This window comes from Mycteria americana, chromosome 12 (assembly GCF_035582795.1).
Source record: "Mycteria americana isolate JAX WOST 10 ecotype Jacksonville Zoo and Gardens chromosome 12, USCA_MyAme_1.0, whole genome shotgun sequence".
Classification (NCBI taxonomy): domain Eukaryota; kingdom Metazoa; phylum Chordata; class Aves; order Ciconiiformes; family Ciconiidae; genus Mycteria; species Mycteria americana.
Window position 1 is genome coordinate 11139946 of NC_134376.1, and position 22135 is coordinate 11162080.

General features: G+C 41.4%; 2 protein-coding genes across 5 annotated transcripts in view; one reads left to right on the top strand and one right to left on the bottom strand.

Moving 5' to 3' along the window:
* The window catches only part of LOC142415975 (multidrug resistance-associated protein 1), a 58359-nt gene extending 45002 nt beyond the window's left edge, over positions 1-13357 (bottom strand). The window contains exon 1 of one of the 2 annotated variants that reach the window (XM_075514971.1): positions 13222-13357. Coding sequence is in view for 1 of the 2 variants with exons in the window: in XM_075514969.1 (XP_075371084.1) it covers positions 11936-11983 (48 nt within the window). In the remaining variant the exon portion in view is untranslated. Of the gene's footprint in view, positions 1-11935; positions 12108-13221 lie in introns of those variants that run through there. The other variant, XM_075514969.1, reaches the window with a different exon arrangement.
* A 2656-nt stretch (positions 13358-16013) lies between these two features.
* On the top strand, positions 16014-21742 carry CEP20 (centrosomal protein 20). 3 transcript variants are annotated; one of them, XM_075515255.1, is made up of 5 exons: positions 16014-16088; positions 16617-16814; positions 17994-18078; positions 18910-19052; positions 21304-21742. In XM_075515255.1, exons 1-5 carry the CDS (start codon positions 16061-16063, stop codon positions 21378-21380), a joined length of 531 nt encoding a protein of 176 aa, XP_075371370.1. In that variant the 5' UTR covers positions 16014-16060; the 3' UTR covers positions 21381-21742. The 3 variants fall into 3 exon arrangements, with proteins under 3 accessions (XP_075371370.1, XP_075371372.1, XP_075371373.1); XM_075515257.1 differs by having other exon boundaries at positions 18913-19052; positions 21304-21736; XM_075515258.1 differs by lacking the exons at positions 18910-19052; positions 21304-21742 and having other exon boundaries at positions 17994-18082.
* The last annotated feature ends 393 nt before the right edge of the window (positions 21743-22135 follow it).

Consider the following 22135-nt stretch of genomic DNA (forward strand, 5'->3'; position numbering starts at 1 on the left):
TCTTGGTTAGATACAACAGACAGTATGCACAGGACACATAGCTGTTATTTTTCTCTAATTCCACAGCATTCTAAAAATTCTTCTCACTTCATATCATTTTTAATTTGTCAGTTGTAAAAAAAATCTCTGAACTTAATACAGCCAATTCAAGGAAATTAACACTGGTAGAGCATAAAAATTATGTTTTAGTGTATTGGCATAGGGGTCGCTTAAGTTGTTCGTGACAAGGCAGCGGCTGTGAGAAGTTGTGGGCAAACCACATGCTTATTAAGTTCCCTGACTGCATAACATCAGAAATTTCAGCTGAGTCATCCTTACATTTAGCCACCGCACAAATGCTTCTGGCTTTCTAAGTCCCAGCTGCTCCACTCTAGCACAACAGCCAAGAAAAAGTCTCATGACTCTGCAGAACAGTTTACAATTCACATATTAAGATAGTTAATATGATTACACAAGTAAATTGACAGGACGTAATCTGCTTTACAACAAACAAGAGCATTGACATCTTTTTATTGAGTAAATTTTTTGAGATCTACAGGCTGCTTAAGAAAGTTACAATCTCCTTTTTCAGTGTTTTTAAATGCTTGGTATAAAATGAACCAGGCAATTACCAGAAAGGACAGAGCAGGTAATGCACACGTCACTGCCACATGGCTAAATAAAAGAAAGAAGTGCTGTATGCATGACTGCTATGCATATTGGCTGGAGGATATTCTAAAAATACGTGCAGTCTTTCATTTGACTTTCATATTTGCAAGTTATCTGGAGGTGTTTCTGCATGAAAGGCAAGAGGGTATGATGCAATGGTTCTTCAGGGTTAAGAACAGAAAGTCGCGACAAATGGGCAGTTTGGGGTAAGCTTACTGCTAGAATTTAACAGCTACAGTAACATCAGTGTACATTCTTTCACATTTTTCCAGGATTTGATCCAGAGGCTGTTGATATCAAAAAGGAGTTTACTTCACTTAGATACAGTATTCTTCTCTGTACAAGAGAAATGGCTACACACAGGTGAGGTGCAGAAGCCCCTTCCATTTTACATTCATTTCAGGTGACAAAAGGTGATGAAAGCATGCATGAAGAGAGGGACATGGTGGTATTTTTTCCTGCTAATTCCCTAGGTGCAATTCTCTCAGGCTATGCCTACACAAGGCAGTAGTACAGACAGGAATAGAGCTGCAGACCCAATACTTGCTGCTGAGCACCCCATGTCCTCACAAGATGCCTTTCACTTAGGTTCACATGAGACGAGTTGCAGGCTCACCTACAGACTGACCAGACTGTCCATCAGCCACTGGAGCATGTTTCCCAGTTAACACCTGTCCAAAAGGCACTCCGGCCACTCTTGAGTGAACCAACAAGCAGGACAGGGGACTGTTAGGAGGTCACATCAGAAGCAGGCTCCCAGTCTGAACTGAGATGTTAATGCCCTCAGTGGGCAAAGTCAAGAGGAACTCAATCCATTATAAAAGAAGGGCATACTCTATGATCTGCATGGAGGATAGTATAGCTTCATGAGGTTCAATTGTGGCTGGAAAACATCACTCATCATGAAACCGACATGTATTCATATTCAAATCACAATGTTCAGTTACTCAAGTCTAGACTAGTCTAGTTCTGCCAGTTTAAAGTATACTTCTTTGCTTTATATAAACCCAGTTTCAGAGTTTTATTTTTTTCCAGCACAAACCAAAATTCTTTATGGATCAACACAGAAACATTCACTGAAGCAGACCTTTGTATTTAACAGACATTAATTAGCAAATTAATGACTTTTTTCTGAGTCAAGTTTTAGAAACACTATTCTAGCAAGTTCTATTAAAGCACTAAGTTGCCCCATTTTCACATCTCAAAGATTAATAACAATTTTCACTCTGACTGATCAGCTAACCCTCCTACTTCACAAGAGCACATCAAATGACAGAGATCCAAGTATCCACTGAAAGCCTACACAAACTAGCAGCCTCCTGCCACAAAGGAGGCAGAGGAAAAAAGGGGCTAGGTCTATAGCTTATTAGCTTGGAAGCAGCCTTTAATTTAAGCTATGACTGCAGGAACCCACAGGAGAAGAATCAGTGTGATCCTTATTCCTTTCTTGGTAGACGTTGGGAGAGGACAGATCTGCTGTTGGCTTAGTTTTAGTCTAATCCAGAAGAACGACATCTCAGATGTTAAATAGTTTCAGGTTCGGAGTTTTTTCCTTTTAAAATCCCTGGACAATTTTAAAGTTTCCCAGAATAGCAAATGGGTATTTTTAAATTTATCCGACCTATTTCTCAGTTTTCATTTCCATCACCAGCACAGCGGCTGAAAAAAATACCAGTCCACAGTTTTTGTGCCCAATAGCACATTTTCTCTTATGGCACAAAAATGCTTCCTATCACATTTGATGTGAAACCCTCTATCTCCAAGTAGAGCACAAAAAATGCTTGACGTTCCCCAGAATCATGTGGATCTATTCACAGGTAAACCACTTATTTAACAGTGCGTAATCCCCAGGAAAATAAAGAACTACATTAATTCCTGTCTACAATTTCAGGAACAGGCAAGATAAAAACACCGGCAGTAGGACTGCAAGACAAAAGTTGCAACACAAAAGATCAGTTATTCTGCCTCTGCTGAGGGAAGGAAGACCACAGGGAAGCTGTATGCCTCCAGTGTGCGTAATCTGCGGAAGAGCAGTATTTGACACTGGACGGCACCTTGTGGCTGGCTGCCTCTCTCCTGGCAGCCAGGAAAGGCTGTTAAGCGAGCAGCCAGCGGCCACCTTTTCTCACATCAATAATCCTACTTGACCCACAGCACATTTTAAATTTCTCACTGGCAGAAATGGAGAGACCAAAATTGCTCAGTTTCAGGCCTGCTGTGCACAAGTGTGCTAGAGATGCAGGCTGCCAACCACACTGTTAAATCCACCTGCATGAATAAGCTGTGACTGAAAAATTACTTAAACATTACCACACACCTACGTAAAAAATGAAATTACAAAACCACACTGGAATCTTAATATCACGGTCAACACTTACTCCTTCAAATGGAGTTTGACACTGACATTGGTGTGTACCCACTACTTTGATATTGCCCACAGAAGAACCACCTCCTTTGTGATACCAAGATATGGTTTCTCAACCTTATTTTCCTAACAGTAAAAAACATTTTTCATTTAATGCAATGCTTACATTTAGTAGAATGCAAGTAATTAGCTCTCTCAGGCACTAACGCTGTAATTGCATCTGACAACTTTCATTATAATAGTATCATCACTTTCTCATTGATACAGGAAGTCTCACAATCTGGCAGCTCTAGATACCCTATTAAAAAAAATCCCCAGTGTAGCACCTATAAACGCATGAGCTGACTCAACTGTTCTCCCTCAGATGCCATGAGGCCATCGGCCTTTAGCCTACACTATCTAGAACAGCAAATTTCCTGCCTGCCTCTCCCCAGATTGGAGATTTGCCTGATCTAGGTGAGCCTAAAGCCTCAGACAAGCTACTAGCATCAGTGGACAACAGGGGGTGGGGGGGATGCAGAAACGGAACTCTCCCCTTAAGGCTTCTTTAAAGGAACTCTGACCTTGCTTTAAAAGTCCCTGATACCACCATTCTCCATCAAAACCAACAGTAAAAACAGTGACACTGTTGACCGCACAGAGAATTAAGGAAAACAATGAACTATAAAGTGATCCAGATTTTGCAATAGGTTAGAAGAAGGTCTGTTTTCAAGTGATGAACTTAAAAGAGCTCTCCAAAGTTATTCAGCTTGCCAAGTTTTATTCAATTTAGCTTTAGAAATTTTGAAGAAAGACTGCAATAATGTTCTCAAAACACTGTAAATATAGCATGTTTATTCTGTTGTTCACATTTTGGGAGTCAGATCATTAAACACGTGCGAGAGCTCACCATTTCTCTAAGAGCATATTTAGAATAGAGCCTACAAGAAGCACAATCATACACAATCTTCACCAGCATAACATTTGCCCTGTTGTGCTTACTGTTCAGTTACTAAATCACAGTTACTGTTACTAAATCACAAGAGGTGACAGGTTGATAAAACAAGCAACAGATATTCATACAAGAAAAAGAATCCAGAACTACCACAAAAAGCAGCAGAAACACCCACACCTGCAGCTGTCCTGTCTGCTCAGCAATATTCACAGAAACAATCAGCAGACAATAACAATATCCCTAACAGTGGCAAACAAGGCACTAAATGAGGTATATGACACTACAAGCAACCATCACAAACTTGCTATTTACATGTTTACAAGTCCTTTAAAAATACTATGCATATTATATTGAAATTATTTTGGAAAAAATACTACTTGCATTAAAGGATCCAATGGCTCTAGAATCAATTCCAGATGAAGTAGCACAATATACAAGGACAAACATACCTTTCCACCTTAGTTGACATTTATTTCCTCTAACTTTTGTTCCTTAATAAACAGGAAGTTACCCAAAATGCATGGATCTCTCCTGTGACACAATGTAGTTGTTCTTCTTGCAATTGAAGTTAGTGCAGAATGTACAAGTAAAATGGTACCTTTGCTGTGATGCACACAAAGTGAGCTCATGCTGTATTTAAATAAAGCTTTCAATACACTGCCAATGCCTTTGAGTATCTATACTAGCTACATGAAATTAATAGTTTACTGGTTGATTGTATCATCTAAGAGGGTACTCTGCAAATAGGACGTAGAAGAAAAATTTAAAATACTCATACAGATTTTACAATATTATCTTTCCAACAGCTACTTCCTATGCTTAATGAAAGACAGCCAGGAGTGATTTTTTATTTTTAGAACACACAAAACCAGGATTCTACTAAAATGTAAAAGCCACACAACCAAATACTTGATCTCATTCCCAGACCTCCACAGACTCTAAAAACTACTTCTGCACGGAGAAATGATGGAATTATGCTCCTGCACAGAACTATACCACTTACCACAAGCAGTGGAACAAATGAACATGGAGTGTGCCAGACTGCTGATTTGGGAAGAGACTTCTGGACTTCCCTTCATGGTCACATCTGAGGATAGGTGCTCATATCCCCACAAAGTTCTCAGACATTTATTCGGGCCAATAACAGCCCAATTAGATCAATAAGTTTCTGCCTTTTTGTTCTTCTACTGCCACAAATGTGAAGCAAAACACGTTAATGGTAATTACCACATCAGGATGTAAGAATTAGATTCAGGTCTCCAACTCTCATAGAGATCACATTCACCCACAGGAAAACCATAGCTTGGGGTTTTTTTTTTTTGTTTTTTTCTTACTTGATACTAGAGTCGGGGGGGGGGGGGGGGGGGGGGGGTCACCAAACAGCGAGAACCCAAAACATTTCTCCTCATAAAACCATGAATGGAACAAAACTACTGCTATTAAATCTGAAGTTCATTGGTTAAAATGCTAGCAGTAGTCAGGGAAACAAGGAACAAATAATAGTTTAGCAAAAGTTTGTAAAATACAGATCTCCAATTAAGGTTTTGACGTGTACGTCTCATGTCTGAATAAAAAGCCTTAAATCATTCACAAGCAAGCCTTCTAGCCCAGCCTCCCAAAATATCACGTTCAGATTGAGACCTCAGATGGGGGAAGAGACCATGTCCCTTCTTCTTCCTTTGTTTCAAAGTAATTCTGAAATCTAAGCTTTATTCTTATAGTCTCTTAATGTTGTCACAAGACAAGATTGTTAGAGCAAGAGGGGGACCATTAAAAAAAATAACAATCACATAATAAACAGGAGTCCTAAAATTTTTAAATCATTTATATAAAGAAGATTTAGGGGGAAAAATATCAGTATGTGTTTCTAGTGACAGGGAAATACCCTTAATTTCTCATGATGTTTTCTATCAGAAATGGTTTTAGCAAGACTAAGTTCTCAAAAGTAATGACTTACATAATGCAGATTTGACTTAACACAGCCAAGACAAAGCCTCTACCTTCCAATACCTGGTCCTGAAATTAAATCAGGTGTCTGCACCTCCTTGTCCAAAACTCAAACATCAATATTTCCTAATGTTTACGAAGAGTTGAAATCCTTTGTTATAGACAGCACTGCATCAGCTGAAACTGTACGTAAAATGACAAGAAAAAAACATGTTTTGCCTTCGTTTCCCTTTAGCCTAAAATAAGAAGCTGGTGCTAACAAGTTACCAGAGAAAGGAGCACCTGCAGCTGTGGAATTTACAACAGCTGATCTTTGTAATCCAAGAAGCTAAAAGCCACTGAACTATGGCTATTTTTTTGTGTCAGGGAAACATATGACAGATTACATCAGCACTTGCAAAATTAAAATGTTTAGCCTCTTTCTACAGACATAACATTTCCGTACCCTGCCATGTCTGTGTGAGACAACATCTGGCCACATGACAACAAAATATTTACCATTCACAGTTTCAGAACCAAAAGAATTGTTTTTACCCTTCTGTAAAGTTTTCCACTGAAATCACTGCTACTTAAAAGGGTACAGGGAAAAGATTCCTGCTCTCATCTCCTTTTTGCACCAAAACCAGGACTTTTGCTTAATAATGCAACAGCCTGTATATTAAGTTCAAATCACTGTGAGAAGTTTGAACACACTTGGGTAATAATCTTACAAAGGGACTAAGATAACAGCTTAAGTTGGGATAAACTGTATCTGAAGCTACCACAGATGCAAACAGTGAGAAAACAGTAATGCACGGAATTCTGACTCTATTAAAAGTAAGCAAAAGGTCAGTACCCGGCAGTAGGCTTTTTAGAGATGTGACCCAGAATGACTTCAGTGCAACCCGGGTTAACCTTCACTTAGTCCCAGTATAGCACAGTGTTTCAATGTAAACTGCATTGTAATTGCATGGAACAGCACAAGTTATTTAGGCATTTTGCTGGGGTTTTTTCCCTCATTTAACTTTTCTGAGCAACCTTGAACCGACAGCTGTAGAATGACAGGTCATCTGTTAAGAAAACCCCCATCAACAACAGAATATCAGGCTTCATTTTCCTGTATTTCCCCTGAACTGATCTATTCTGGATCAAGACAGGTAAGTTTAATTTCTACTATAAGTTTAATTTCTATGCAAATTTAGACCCTTGTTCACATAACCAACAAAAATGTTTTACAGGGTTAAATAAGAGAAAGCTGACAAATAAGCCTCTGGCTTTCATCTCTAAAAAACCCAACAACCACTAAGCCATGAGAATCAGGCAATCAGCTGTTGATTACAATAAAGGCACTGTCTTGTGTAAAGGTTTTTCTGTTTAATGCTCTGCTGCTGCTCCTCCTCTGTTCCAAATGCTGTCCACATATGACCTTCCTATGTCAGGAAATATAAGTAGTTTTCTGATCTGCACACAACTCTGGTCACAAATACATTCATAAACTTGATACCTTTACAACTAAAGAAGGAGTCTAAACTCATAACTTTTATCAAGCTCACTCAGCACCACTCTCACAGCACCTCAAACTCCCTCCCTAGCTCTGCCACAAACACACTGAAAAAGCACTAAAGACATATTTTACAGTGCAAAAAGCTGCAGGGTTCCAAGATACATGCTAATCTAATGCATGAAAGCATAAGCCAGAGAACTTCAGAACATGAAATTACTCCTTTACATAAAAAGTCTGGTTTTCCTTCAGAAGTCTATTTCAGGAAAACTATCAGTGTCCCAGTGTCCTCCTAAACAATATAAGCATAGCAGCCGTTTACGTCACACAATATCACTTCACAAATGTCAGCTAATCATTATAATGAATTAAAGAATTTTTTTTTTCTCAATAAAATCCTATCAAGCCACATTATAGTCTTAGAAGAGCCTAACATGTCTGCAACCAGCTGAGAGAGGCTGGTGATCTCCCCTAGCTACAACAATGTCAACCCAAATACAAAATATAATGTCTTTGGACAAACACTCAAGAAAATAGTTATTAAGGCAGACAAAACATGCCCAAAAGCCTCAGACAGAACTCTACACAACAGCAAGGGAAGCAGAACCCAATCCCACCAAGTTGGTCCCTGGATTTTGTGTGCAAGGCTCTGCCTCACCTTTTCTCATCCATTCACTTTATCTCCTGTAGTTTGGTTCCATATGAAGAAGTGCTAAACTTAGAACAGTGTTTGGATGCAATTTCCTTACTGACAGAAAAGAGGCTCCACAAAAGCTTTCTGCACCAATAGGAAAGAAATAGACCTGGGTTTACACAGGCAGACACAGCTTGAATCATTACAGGACTCTAGTTTTCAAAACAAAACAGAGATGAAAACTTGCTTTTCTCCTAGAAGTGAATGGAATTACTTGCTTTCAATCCTTCCTCAACAACCAAAAGCCCAACTAGAAGAATATGGGTAAAAGTTTCCACTAAGTTCTCACTGAGATAAAGAAGAATTAGAGTTAACTTCTATCTAAATTAATTTTAAAAAACACAATGTCTTTGCCTATGAAGCACATGATGAGAGCTTATATAAATATAAGCCATCTCTCTCACATTCCCTTAAGCAAAAGCCTCAAAAGTTTCAGATTCTATTTCACTTACAAGCATCTTCTAATGAATGAGTAACTGAGACTTCCTGTAAAACCTGGCAGAGTACTTGGGGAGGAACTGTAAGGAACTGCTTAGTGTGAACTCACTTTCTTTCATATCTCCTACTTCTTTCTCATAAAAGCCCTATTGGGGGTTAGCATTGAAAATTCAAAGTGTCACAAAAACTCTTAACCTCTTCTTTTAGCAATTTCAAGTGTGAAAAGACTTCTCTAAATGTGACACTGCATAGTTTACAAGCTCTGTAAAACTGAAACTACCCCAAAATTTTATTCAAAAGAAAGGAAAACCAGCAGACTATTTCAAAATGTAACTGCACAGAGACCACTGACTGTGTATATATCCAGACAGCTAGGTCACCAGGTTAAAGTGTACAGTAAGTTCTACATCTGCCTTGACACTTATCCTGCTTACCTAGAATGACAGAGTTCCTCACCCCACTTTTTTTTTTTTTTTTTTTTTTGTGCCCACTGGTGTTGAAGCAAGGTAGACTGCACTCATACACTAGTGATACTCCAGGCAAAGCTATCTCAGCATGTCAGGTCACAGAAAAAGTTTTCCAGTTTAAACAGGCCCTTAAAGTCACTGAACCGAAATGCAAGTAGTGCAAACTGTTACCCCTAGCTCACTAGGTTTTTTTAAAGCTTGTATTGTCATCAACAGCTATTAGTAAATAGTAACTTCATCTTACACAGCTGTACCTTTCTTTATATTATGAATGGGATATTCATTCTGAGATATTCAGTGATGCTAGAGAAAGCAAGGATGAAACAGTACTCTTCCCAAAGAGGGAGTCTGGTTCAAAGGAAGCAAGAAACAGTTAAGTTCTGTAAGCAAATCTGATTGCAGTGAAGTTAATATGCTGAATGGGGGCACAGAGACAGGTTAAACAGGGAGGGGAAAAAAAAAGTGAAAAAGAAGATAGCAAACTTGCTTGGGCTGTTGACCATTCAGAGCAAGTAGTAAATAAAACCAATGTGTTGTATTCTCAGACAAGAACTTTCAACAATAACATTCCTTGGGTGTGCAAACAAGAAAAATCCTGGCCAGCAAAGCTTAAGAAGATTAGTATACAGTCTTTAAGGGTCCATTAGGTCCTTTCAACCTGCAGAGTCTCCCCCACAATTTAAAACTGAGTTGCCCCAAACTCAGCATCACCCTGGACAGAAAACACATCTCTTCCTTGAAGCTGATTTTGCCAGTGCTAGGACATCCCACTGCTCCACTAGCAAGGCTTCAGAACCAACCAAAACAGCTGATGAGGCCATATAGTTCACCACAAGAACGCGGTCACACATTCCACTGGGTATCCAGCTATCACCCAGCTCTGAGAAGTGGAATAGTGCAGTTCACAAGACAGGAAGGATAGTAGCACAGACACAGGTGGTATCTAGATGCCCAGTGAAACACTGCATATACATAGGCATTTTCTGAAAATCCATTACAACTTCAGCTTCAAATAGTAGCAACAATGGAAATACCAGAAAATTGAGCAGCCAGAGTATCCATAAGCACCAAAACTAGCATTACTACCCTCTCCACTACTGGGAACAATGTAACAACAAAATGGATATAGAGTGGTGTTTATGAGGGCAAGTTCAGCAAGGAAGAAGATTTTTCTGGACACATCTTACACCAACTGGAATGCACAACTGTTCTTTTGCAGGATTAGAAGAATCCAGAAATCAAAGAACCACACCCACAGGATCTTTAGCTAGAAGAAATGAAAGGCAGACTCCACGTGATTTGGAGAAGGATGACAAATCACAAAACCATCTATATTCTTGGGAACCAACGCAACTAGTGAAAAAAATGTATGGAGTAGTTACGACACACCACATATCAGAAATGGCTGTACTATATATAAGAATTGTAAGTGTGTTCATAATGAAAGAATCTGCCATCAGAAATCCTATATGAACTAGTTGTTTCCAACATCTTAACTGTAGTTCTTGCTTCTACCTGGTGTTTCAATTCCATAGTTCAAAGAACTGGCAGCTTTTTTTCACAAAACTACTACTCTCTCAAGTCAGTTCTTCCATAAACTGACTTCTGAAACATGTATTCTCTAAAGGTTTTCAAATAAAATGTGTTATTCTAGGAGACAGAAAAATACAGTTGATGACAACTCATAATTTAGCCAGTTCTGAGAAACCTGAAAATTAGCTGAAAAGAGATATGAACATAAGCAATGTAAAAGCAAGTTAACAGAGTCACTATAGATCAGTTGGAAAAGCTAAATATCTTAAGTCTTGATTATTTTTAAAATATCTGCTGAGTAATATCTTAATGGTTCTTGAGACAAACAGTGCAATGGCATTTGTTGAGACAGCCAATTTTTTTGTTTTTACTAGTAAGGCAGCTCATTATCTCAATACTATTTGACAAATATCCGATTAATACGCGAGAGGTTCTTTGAACAGTCTAAGAAAATACACGTTTTCCTCTTACCCCTACGTTGCCTTCAGTAGCTCTCACCCCACCTTTTTTTTCCTTTTTTAACTTCCAGCTCTGTCACCTCCCTTCGTCCACACAACCTCCTTCTCCATACAACCTGTTTCCTCCTTAGAAGGACTTTCACTACCCTCCTGGCCTCCCACGGGCCTCACTGCTGCCAGCACCTGCATGCCTCTGTAGAGGAACCCCGTGTCTCAGCTGAGCGAGACCCACACTGCAACGTTTCCACATCATTCACCTTTGCATAGCTGGTTTTCAGTTCACCCACAGCGGGCTGCGCTCACCACTCTTCATTAAGGAAGAGCGAAAATATTGCTATGCAAACACGCGATACAGCTGCTAGCCTGCAGAAAGAGTATCGTTGGCCTCCTTCACAGGACAGCACACCACTCTTCAGTACGATGGCAGCAGGCAGTCACTGTTATTGTTATTACCCGCGCAGCCCTGAGTAACGCAGACGAGTGGCCAAACGCGGTAGGCAGAGACTGCTCCGGTCACTCGGGAACTCGTTTCCAGTCCCCCGCAAGCACTCACTCACCAGTTCCCCCTCCAGGCATTTCCCTGCCGGAAACCCCGCACACGAGGCACGCCAGCTCCCGCTCTGCGACCCGGGCGCGGGGAGATCGCACCCAGCCGGAGACCAGCGAGGCCACGGCCCTGCCCCTCCACCCAGCCCGCGGCCGCTTCGCACCGCTGCTCACGCACGCACGCCGCCGCGGCCAGCGGGGCTGGCGCACGGCCGGGGCGCACCGCAGCCCCCCGCGCTCTGCCCAAGGTGAGCGCCGGCACGGGAGGCTCCCGCTCCCCCGCCGCCGGGCGCGGCCCCCTCGGGCTCCGCCCGGGGCCGGCGGCCCGCGACCATCCCCGTCCCACCCGGCTCTCCGCCATCCCTCAGTGCCGACACCAGCAGCCGCCGCCGAGCCGAGACCCCGCAGCCCCAGCCGCCGCTCACCCAGAAGGGCTCGTAGCCGTCCGCGCTGCAGAAGCTCTCGATCCCCATGGGGCGCGGCAAGGCGACCGCGGGCGACCGCGGCAGCGCTACGCTTCCCCCTCCGCACCTCTCCGTGCCCGGGCGGCGGCGGGCGGAGACGGGCCGGCAGCGCCAGCACGGCGCCCTGATTGGCTCCGCGGTCACGGGGATGCCGAGCCCCGGCGGCGCCGCCGCCCGCGCAGCGCCGCCCCGCCCCGCCTCGGCGGGGGCGGGGGCAGGCGGCGCGGCGCTGCGCACCCCGGGCTGCCCCGGCGGCCACCCGCGGGACGCCCGACGCCCACGCACAGGCGGCGGCCCGCGCCCCCGTCCGGGCCCGGGAGGCTGCGAGCTCGGCCGGAGCCCAGCACGTGCCTTTGTTCGACACAGAAATTCCCCGCGCCCTCGCCAGCGTAACCGGGGCGGAAGCACGCCCCCCGCACCTCCGCCTCGCCTCCCTGCCCGTGTCAGCGGCCCCCAGCAGCCTTCGGCGTCCCGCGCCGCCGGCCGCGGACCACACCTGCCCGCCGGGCTCGACCAGAGCCACTGGCGGGCATCACGGCATTCCCCAGAGCCACCGGCGGGCATCACGGCATTCCCCTCCCCGTGACATTGCTCCGGCCCCTGGGCACAGGGACCCCCCGCAGCCTTGCCGGCACCCGGGCCCTGCGGGACTGAGCCAAGGCACCGTCCTCGTGGAAGGCCACAGTGAAAGCCTAGGCTCCCCTTCAAATGTGTCACTTTTCAATGTGAACCAGTTAAACTGGTTTCAAAGCCCTGAACTAGTTCAAGTTGACCAGCATGAACTGAACCAAAATAACTTCATCCACAACCCAAGTTTGCACCAAAATATGTACGAGTTGAAATAACTGCACGGCCCCTGTGGTTGCATTTGGTTGTGCCTCACTGTGCACCCTTCACATCCAATTTAAAATGCACGGGTTAAACCCACAGACAGCATCAGTGCTCGGCTGACTATCTAATGTACTAGAAGAGACCAGCTGGAGTATGGATGGCACATATGTAGGAATGGCATCATACGCTGCAGGAAAGAGCAGGGTGGTTACATACTACCCTACAGTAACATCTGACAGCTTGAATCACATGAGTTACATAAAGAACCTCAATTTAAAATGTTCTTTTGCATCCAGAGCAATTATGGTAACGGACAAAGTCGTTAGGAGAGAGAGAAGTCTCATTTGTTTAATGTATAACTAAAAAGCAAGCATCACACGTACAAAAAACCTATCACAGATTGCTTCTTTACGCACCTGCACACCTTCACTGGAGTTTCAGAGCTGCGCTGGTGGCCGGCTGTGGCCAGACTGCCCATCTCACTGTGGCATTTCTGGTCTGCCCCCCCGGCTCTCTCACTCCCGGGGTGTCAGGGCGAGGAGCAGCAGCAGCAGAGTTCAGCCCATGCCGAGGTCAGGTATGACTTGATGAGCTGAGCAGAATCATCACTGAAAGATCAAAGCAAACAAATTGGGTGTCAGAAGCTATACAAGTTTGTGTCAGTTTAACCCATACCTTAGTTCATACCATGTTAAAATCTTCATAGTATTGCAAGAGAACAGCTAAATGTTGAAGTCTGATTCCCCTTATTTGTATTAAGAATATTTCTGTCCTGTTTTGTGCACTCTCTACATTCATCTTAAAATCATATTAAATACCTTGGTGGGTTGTTTTTTGATGTCTCAATGCTCACTCACTACAGCTCCTATTGAAAAAGTTACATCACAGCCTCCAAGGTCTGTTACCCTATTGCCCCTGCATTGTAAGGAATACTTGTTTGCTCCTGGCTGCTCTGCAGCTCATGTAAATGATAATAGCTCTGACAATTAATACAAGCTATCCTGTAGTTAAGTTGGAAGAGCTTTTCTTTTTTGATAGTGCTGTTAATAAAATAGTAAACCAGAAAAAATGCTAAATAGATAATACAGCCTCTAAGAGCTTACACTTTCACACACACTCTGTGTGCAACAATAGAATATAAACTTATAGTTGAAATGATACAGAAGAAAATTATTTAGGATATAGAGATCATATGCAGGGATTGTTCCAAACAAGAAGACAGTAAACAAGCATGAAGTGAGGAGGGTCAAGAAAAATAAATTTTTACCCACACACGTTTTTCCAGATACTATTGTATGCTAAAAGACTAAGAAGACTTAAGTTACACTTTCAGGATTCAAACTTTCCAATTACTTCAATATAATAATTTTTTTCCAGCCTCAAATTGTCCCTGTACCAATGGTCATGCACCAGGTACATGATGTTTCTCATCAAATAAAGATACTTGGATCTGTACTTCAAATTAGTTCCCTTCCAATTAACTACATCTCCTTCCCTTAGAAACTCTAAGCAACAGCAACAACAAAGATGTAAACCAAAGTATGCAGTCAAAATGCCGAGTAAATAATTAATGTGAGGGGAAGCAGAAGAGTTCAGAAGCAAAATGTAACAGACTCAAAATATTTGTTGTAGAGGAGAAAAACCAGAACTGACACAAGCCAAAACCTGCAAAGAGATACAGAACCAAGATCTCAGAGTACCAGAAAGTCACTGAATGTGGATTTCACAAACCATTGTTATAACAGCATCTTTTAAAACACATAATTAAAACAAATAATATAAACATTAATACATAAAATAGAAACTGCAATCTTATTTAAGAAGGTCTTTCCTTGCAATCAGAAAAAAAACCCCAAAATTCTATTTTGGACTCTGAAATTTGCTTTGTAGGATACAAATTAAAGCTGAGTAGGAAATACAGGGTGGAAAACAGCAACAATTTATCAACTGGAAATTAAGTGTAATAGAACAGTGACCCACAACAGCATGGAAAAATTTGGAAGGATGCAGAGAAAAATGTTTTGACTGTGAAAACGCCATGCATGATAAAGGTAAGTGGTCGTTCATCCCCAGAGTTGCACTAGGGATCTGGGCAGCAGACTTAGGATAGAGGCACTTGCTGCTGCTGACTCACTGACAGTTACTGTTATGTTAAAGGAACCGATTAATTTCACCATTGCTTCTAAAGACTTCTTGTTTCCTGAATTTTATTTATTGCCCCCTGCCAGAGATTCTTTGGAAGCTCATAATACAAATATTTGCTTTGAGAGGAAATGTTAAAAAACAAACAAAAAAAGCCCAACAAACAACTCCCACCCCACGCTTCAAGGCCGTAAGTGGTTTACTGCTTAAGACTCACATTTTCCTTCAAGCCCAAGCAGGCTGCTCCATCTAGACCATGACAAATCCAGTTCATTCATCCACATTGACTGCATTTCCTTTGGGAAATACTTAATACATTCACAAAATAAACACTGTCGACTCATCCCAGCAACACGAAGCACACACACATGCCTCCAAACACAGCAGGGTTCCTCACAGACTGGCAAAACACCCAGTATACGGTTACATTTTGGCAAGTCCTTTTAATTAAAAGCTCATCTTTGGTTAGTCCTTTTCATTAACAGTTCATCTTTCAGGGACTCAGTACAAAACTCCTCTGACACAGATCGGGGAGAAACTCTCACTCGTTCTCCATGCTTCCTTTATTCTTTTTTTTTTTCTTTTTTTTTTCCCTCCAAATAAAGCACATTGACAACCTTTGAAATTACAGAGGGGAAAAAGTACAGCAACGCTGAGGCACCGTCCGTTCCCCCCCGCCCCATCTGACAGGACTGAACTACGGGCAGGCACAGGCAGGATACCGAACGGTAACTCCACGTACACCGCGTAGGCACTGCTAATTATTTTATCCCGGCTTGACCTTGCCAGCGGACATCCGGCAGCACAGGGGACCACCCTCGCACTGGGGAGCCGCTCGCTGCGCGGGGGGACCCCGCCTGCCCGCTCGTCCCCTCAGCCCAGGCGCTCCGGCCCCGCCTCAGGGAGCGCGCGACCCCGCCCGCGAGCCGCGGGCAGCGCGCCGTCCCCCACCCGAACTCCACTCACGGCCCGCCGGCGCTGTCCGATTGGCTGACGCACGCCGAGAGGCGGGGCCGGCAGATGCCCCCTCCCGCCTCCCAGTACTGCGCCTGCGCAGTGGCCGCCTGCCGCTGCCGGCTGTCTCATCCGGGTCCTTGGAGCGGCAGTTGGGCCATGGCGACAGTAGCGGAGCTGAAAGCAGGTCGTGGGATGGAGGGGTGCCGGAGGCGGTGGGGGGCCCCGGGGGGCCCCGGGGGGCGGTGGAGGCACCTCGGACCACCGAAAGGGCGGGCAGCCGGACTTTCCTCATGCAGCCGGCGGCTGGTTGGGTCTCGTAGTCGCCCCGGGCGCTAATGGGGGCCGCCGGCGCCTCACCACCGCCCGTTGGGGGGCCGCAGGAGAAACGTCCCTAAGCTTCCGCACAAGCACTCTGCCCTTGTCATTCTCTTGATCTGGTTTTCACTCGTTAGAAACATCTTGGTCCAGTAACATCCCACTTCTGAAATTGCTAGAACGTATGTTTACTACTAAAAAAAAAATTGTGACTTCTTTGAAGGCTTAATTTTTATCTGTAACATTCCTACTGTTGTTACATACTGGCATATGCACAGGTGCAGATATCTTATCTTTATTTCACTGTGAATATGCTAAAATTATGTTTATATTGTGGATTATAAATGCTGCTTGAATACGTTTGGCTTTATATTAACGGATCTTTTTATGGTAATAGTTTTAAAGGACACACTGGAAAAAAGAGGTGCTCTTGGACAAATAAAAGCAAGGATCAGAGCTGAAGTTTTTAATGCACTGGATGACCAAAGTGAACCACGGCCACCACTGTCTCATGAAAATCTCCTAATCAACGAACTAATTCGTGAATACCTGGAATATAACAAATATAAATATGCAGCGTCTGTTTTAACTGCAGGTATTGGGGCTGAATTTTTGTTGTCATCACTGTATTAATAGACATTTACTGTTTGGTTGAGTAATTCCACTGATACTATGAAATTAATAAGTGGGACCAAGCTGCACAATCTTGTCTTCCCTTGGAAATAAATAAGATATGAACACTCTCTCCACAGCTTTACTTGCAGCATTAAGCCAAATCATACCATTAGTTTCCAAGAAAACTTACCCTTTGCTTCTTATCCTGGAGGTAAATGCTTTGACAGAGACTTGCTAGCAGCCTGCAAAATCAAAATACCTTTCTTGAAATATCTGCTTTTGTTTTTGAAAATGGCTAACAATATTTTTAAAGCATATATCACTTTCTTTTTTCTCATTGGCATTTGGGTAAAATAAAAAAATAGAAATCCTACAAATGAACAAAATTTCTTTGAGGAATAATTTAAACTAAAGTAATACATACATAAAGTAGTTGATAGTCTGAATTACAGCAATTCTGGCAATTCATGCATTCAGACTATATCAGAAACGTGGTTAGATGTCCTCAGCTCAAATAACAAAAAAGAATATAAAGAAGGTCCATATTTTTTTAACAACTGCAGTTAAGTATTACTGTTACTGCCTGTGCTAAAATACCAATATTTGAGAGCTGTTTGGACTACATCATCTAAATAATAGCTGTAATTTATGTGGTATAGCACTTACTTATTTTTGCAGCTATTGCTAACTTGTATTTGAAATTTGAAGTTCTGTAGTTGTGCTTAGATACAGTTGTGCTTAGATTACATTTGCTATTTATTAATTTGATATATTTTACTCTATTAAAATTACAGGCACAAAGGTTCATCTCAAGAGGAGGGAATAGAGACAGGAATCTGTTTGATAACAGTACTTCTTTCGAGAAAGAGTTGTTTGCCTGATTAATTTATCTTTATATTCTAAGACTTCTTTAATAGTTTTCTTAGATTCCTTTAGTGTGAAGATAAAAATTGTAATATGCTGTTGTAAATTATATGAGTATGAAGCACTAATGTTTAAGTGAGTTCCCTGGAATTACAGTATACTGTTAAGTATTAATAATCTAAAAGGGAGGTGTGTGCTCTCATTCTCTTTTGAAGACTCCTGAGCAGTCTTTAAAAGTTAATTGGTTATGTTTTTCTTAACAGCCTTAAGAATTTTGGGGAAATCTCTTTTCCAGAATCTGGCCAGCCTGAAGTGCCCTTGGATAGACAGTTTCTTGCCAAAGAGCTGAACATAGTCGAAGATGCAAATGGAAAATCAGTGTAAGGAGTGATTTTGGAATGCACAGTATATTCTGTTCCGCATATATTTTTCTCTTTAGTGTTATTATAAATCAGATGTAAACGTTCTCACCAATTGAAATGTGACTAGGTCACAGGACTGCTCTGACATGCTGCATTCAAACTCACAATGTCAAACATGGGGCCATTTTCAAACATACTCAAAACTAACATTTAATTCTGCCAACTCTATAGCATTCTCCAGATAGTGTACTTGCACACCAAAACACAAGTCTCTTACCAGTACAGTCTCCCCTACAAGCGGAAGCAGAAAACAGATACGCTCTTTGCATATGAGTTGCTTTGTAGAGCAATAAAAAGGTGGTTGTACTCTGAGATTAGATATAAATTCACAATGCTGCGATACGACTGCATTAATGAGCTAGGGTAGTGAAACAGGTTTAAACACGTTCAGTGTTCTGTGTAGCTTTTGCTGTCAGAATCTGTCAGGTGCTTAGGAAGAATCAAGTTTGGGATGTGCAGCCTGCCAAAGTCTGATCCTTCATACTGCAGGAGTGAGAATGTGGATCTGTGTCCTTGTGCTAAGCATGCTCTGGTTCTTCACCTACAGGGGATCTGGAGCTTAGTTGAGAGTGTCTCTTAGTGTGAGCTTTTTAGGAGAGTGTTGGTGTTCAGAGTGAGCTTAGGTCTGTGCTTATTTATATAATGACACTTGGCATCATGTATTTTAAATAATTAAAGACATCTGTACATATTCTAGAAGTAAACATTAAGGTCTCAGAAGTTCTGAGGAAAGGGTGGTTTTTTAATGCTCAGTATTTCACAGACTGCCTTTATCATTTCTCTCTTAAGCAGACCTCTCTTGTACGGAATTCTCTCTCATTTCTTACATGGTGGTAAAGAAGAAAGTACCCAGAATACCCTTCCAAAAGTGTCTTTGCTGAATTATCCAAAGCAGAACGTTGGCAAACTACCTACTGAGAGAAATCAAAAAGGTGGGTGTGGGTACGGGATCATTTTTGCAGAAGTTTTATTTGTGACTAGATTTTCTGTATGATACATACGCTTATAACAGCAAAATGTGCAGATGGGCACAGTGTACCTCTTCTGTGCAAGGAATGGTTTGAGCTGACACCTCTTTTATAAGAAAAATTCTTCAGCAGAACAGTGTTCATACCTCAAAAATACCATTAAGCTGCGTGACCTGACCATACCTGTTGCTCATGTATTCATTTAAGAAAGATCCTGCTATATCCAACTCAAGAAAGACTCACCCATGATTTCTAAAACAACCTGTATATGTGCCTTTGTTTAAATAAGTGACCAACTTACACCAACTCTTAGGCCTGCTTCTCTCTGCTGGTACGCTAATGGGACAGCATATACAGCATACAAATCTGATTGCCCTCGGAAGTGCTTGACTGACCTTCAAATGTGTCAGTAGTAGAACTTTCTCCCTTATATGGGAATGTATTTTATTTATAAAGCAGACATTTTAAAAAATTGCAGACAGCCAAATTTATATAATTTCTCAACAGCACAAGGTACTGTGAAGCTCCCGTTACCTTGTGGTAGCTGTAGCTACTTCTTAGTTACTAGAGGGAAGGCGAAAAACCCTCATTGTTTAGCTTTATTCTCTTAAGGCTTTTAAAAACTGAAAACTCATTAAATTAGACAGCTGTGCCATTCTAATTAGTTTTGCTGCAGTACAGTTACTGGTAAAGACCAGAAAATACTAATATCACAATTCTCAGTATCAGAAAGGTCATCCACCAGATCGCTTTAACATTTTCCTAAAAGTTAAACTGGCCAAATTGTACTCCCGTATACTATTAAAAATCTGGAATGGGTCAGCTAGAGGCAGTCTTATTACACTGGCAATTTAATACAAGAATTTAACCTAAATTCTCAGTAAAGTATGTTAAATAGTGAGTGTATCTCTCTGCTTCTCATCTGTTCTAACTTACCTAATTTCTGTAGAAAGTTCTTAACTCTTTAGCTGTCAGTTTTGTATATGGGCGTAAACCTTTTCTGAGGACATAATTCACATCGCATTGACTGCAGAAGCTTAAGCTCTGAGTTCATTGCTTTATAGTAGAACATTGCTAAATCTTATTTTCCCTTTCTGGTCTGCTTTTTGACTGGTTACAATTCATACTGCCTAAGCTACAGAATGAAAGGGATCATTAGTCCAGCTTTTTCCTTCAAAGAGTCTGCTTGGCATATTACTTCACTTTCTACTGTGAGAATTTAGTACTATTATGTTAGTACTATCAACTATTTCTTTTGTATCCAAAAATTTGAAAAATATGAGGCCTGAGATATTACTGACATCTAAAAAGTGTGAGAGAAGTACTAAACATGTTTTCTTAACAGTTAATTCATTGAGACAATGTTGTTTCCCTTCTGCCAGAAGAGGGGGCTGAAGAAATAAAATTTCAATACCAAAACTGCTATAAATGATCTCTTTGTTAGAAAATAATTATTCCTATCGCAAATTTCTCCATTTTAAAAAACAAATTCAGTGTATAGAAAAATTGTTTTTAAAGTATAACGTTGTACCTCAGTTCTGAAATTGACTCTGTGCAGGGTCACCTTGCCCTGTTGAGTCCAGTATAATTTCACATGGGGATTTAATTGTTTAGAGCTAGTTACAAAACTCAGTATTAATCATAAGACATGACAGCACATTGCTTTTTGAACTAAAACAAAATATAACAGTTTTAAGGCTTTTAACCTTTAAGTAACTATAGTCTGAAATGACTTGCTGCATGTGTTTGTGGAATATGTCAGTGGAGACCTAAAGGCAGTGGGTTTAAAATACTAGTTATCTAGCTATTTTAATTAGGCTGCATATGAAGGTAATCAAGTCTATTCATAAACTCAACTCTCCAGGTCTCATATTTTAACATTTAGCTTGCTTTTCATATTAGAAATCATCTTGCTTATTTAGTTGAATGAATATTCCAATAAACTGGTATACAGACTGGGAATCCTGATAAAACATGTGGAATCTGGTGTTTCTGTTAGTTCATGCACTATGGCTGAGTTGAAGTTGTCTGAAATCTAATCTTTGGTAAGGCAAAGCTCTTATCTCATACAGTTGCATGGAAAAATATATTTGTAAAATTGCCCGAGTTTCCTATGATAATATTCTGTATCAAAGTTGATAATAGTAGAAAATAACACTTATACCTTTGGATCTCCAGATGTGTGAGAATATTTATGTCTCTCTTTCATTTTCAGATAGAATTCCAGAACCAGGAAGGATGGCTGGCATGAGCATCGAAGAGCCCCTTGTTTTACAAAGTATAAACAGATGATACCTTTCCTGTACTAATTTCCCATGTAAAGTTCTGTAAGAGTTAATTTAGGAAATTCTTCTTTGCATAAATTTCCCCAATATGTCCAGTGGGACCATTTAGCTTGTTAGATCTACCCATGAGACAGGTCATACCTACTGTCAATGGGAAAAATGTTAGCAAAGGCTCTCTTCCTCCAGTGTTTATAGAAGCAAAACTGTATGTGAAGTCAGATTTGGGAAGCCTGTGTCTAGAATTGGGCCTAAAAATACTGGGTTTACTTGATAAAAATTTATCAGATAACTTATCATTTCTGCACTTTCCTTATTATGTTATGTCTTTGTGTGTCCTTCCTGTGTTTCTGAATAAAAATTTTCAGGTTTATTCTGTGTGGTATTTTGAAAGTGGTCAAACTAAGCATTTTAATCATTCTTCTTTAAAAAAAAGAAGCTGCTACTTTCAGATAAGTATGGGAAAATAAATTTGAATAGAAAATTAAAGTGCTTTAGAGGAATAGTTGTTTTTAATTCTCCGGAAATGAGGACTATATTTATCTTCATGCCCGCAAACAAATGAGGGTAAGTCTCTTCCATCTGGAGTTGCTATAAATTGTACGGTGTAACACTGAGTATATGGGAGGGGAGGAACTTCTGGTTTTTTCCCTAAATGACATGAAACTCAAAGTCAGGCAAAGCTAAAAATAAAGTTGATAGTAGATTACTGATTCCCAGGACTTTTTTTAGCTGAGGTATTTACATGTTTTGAAATGGTAATTT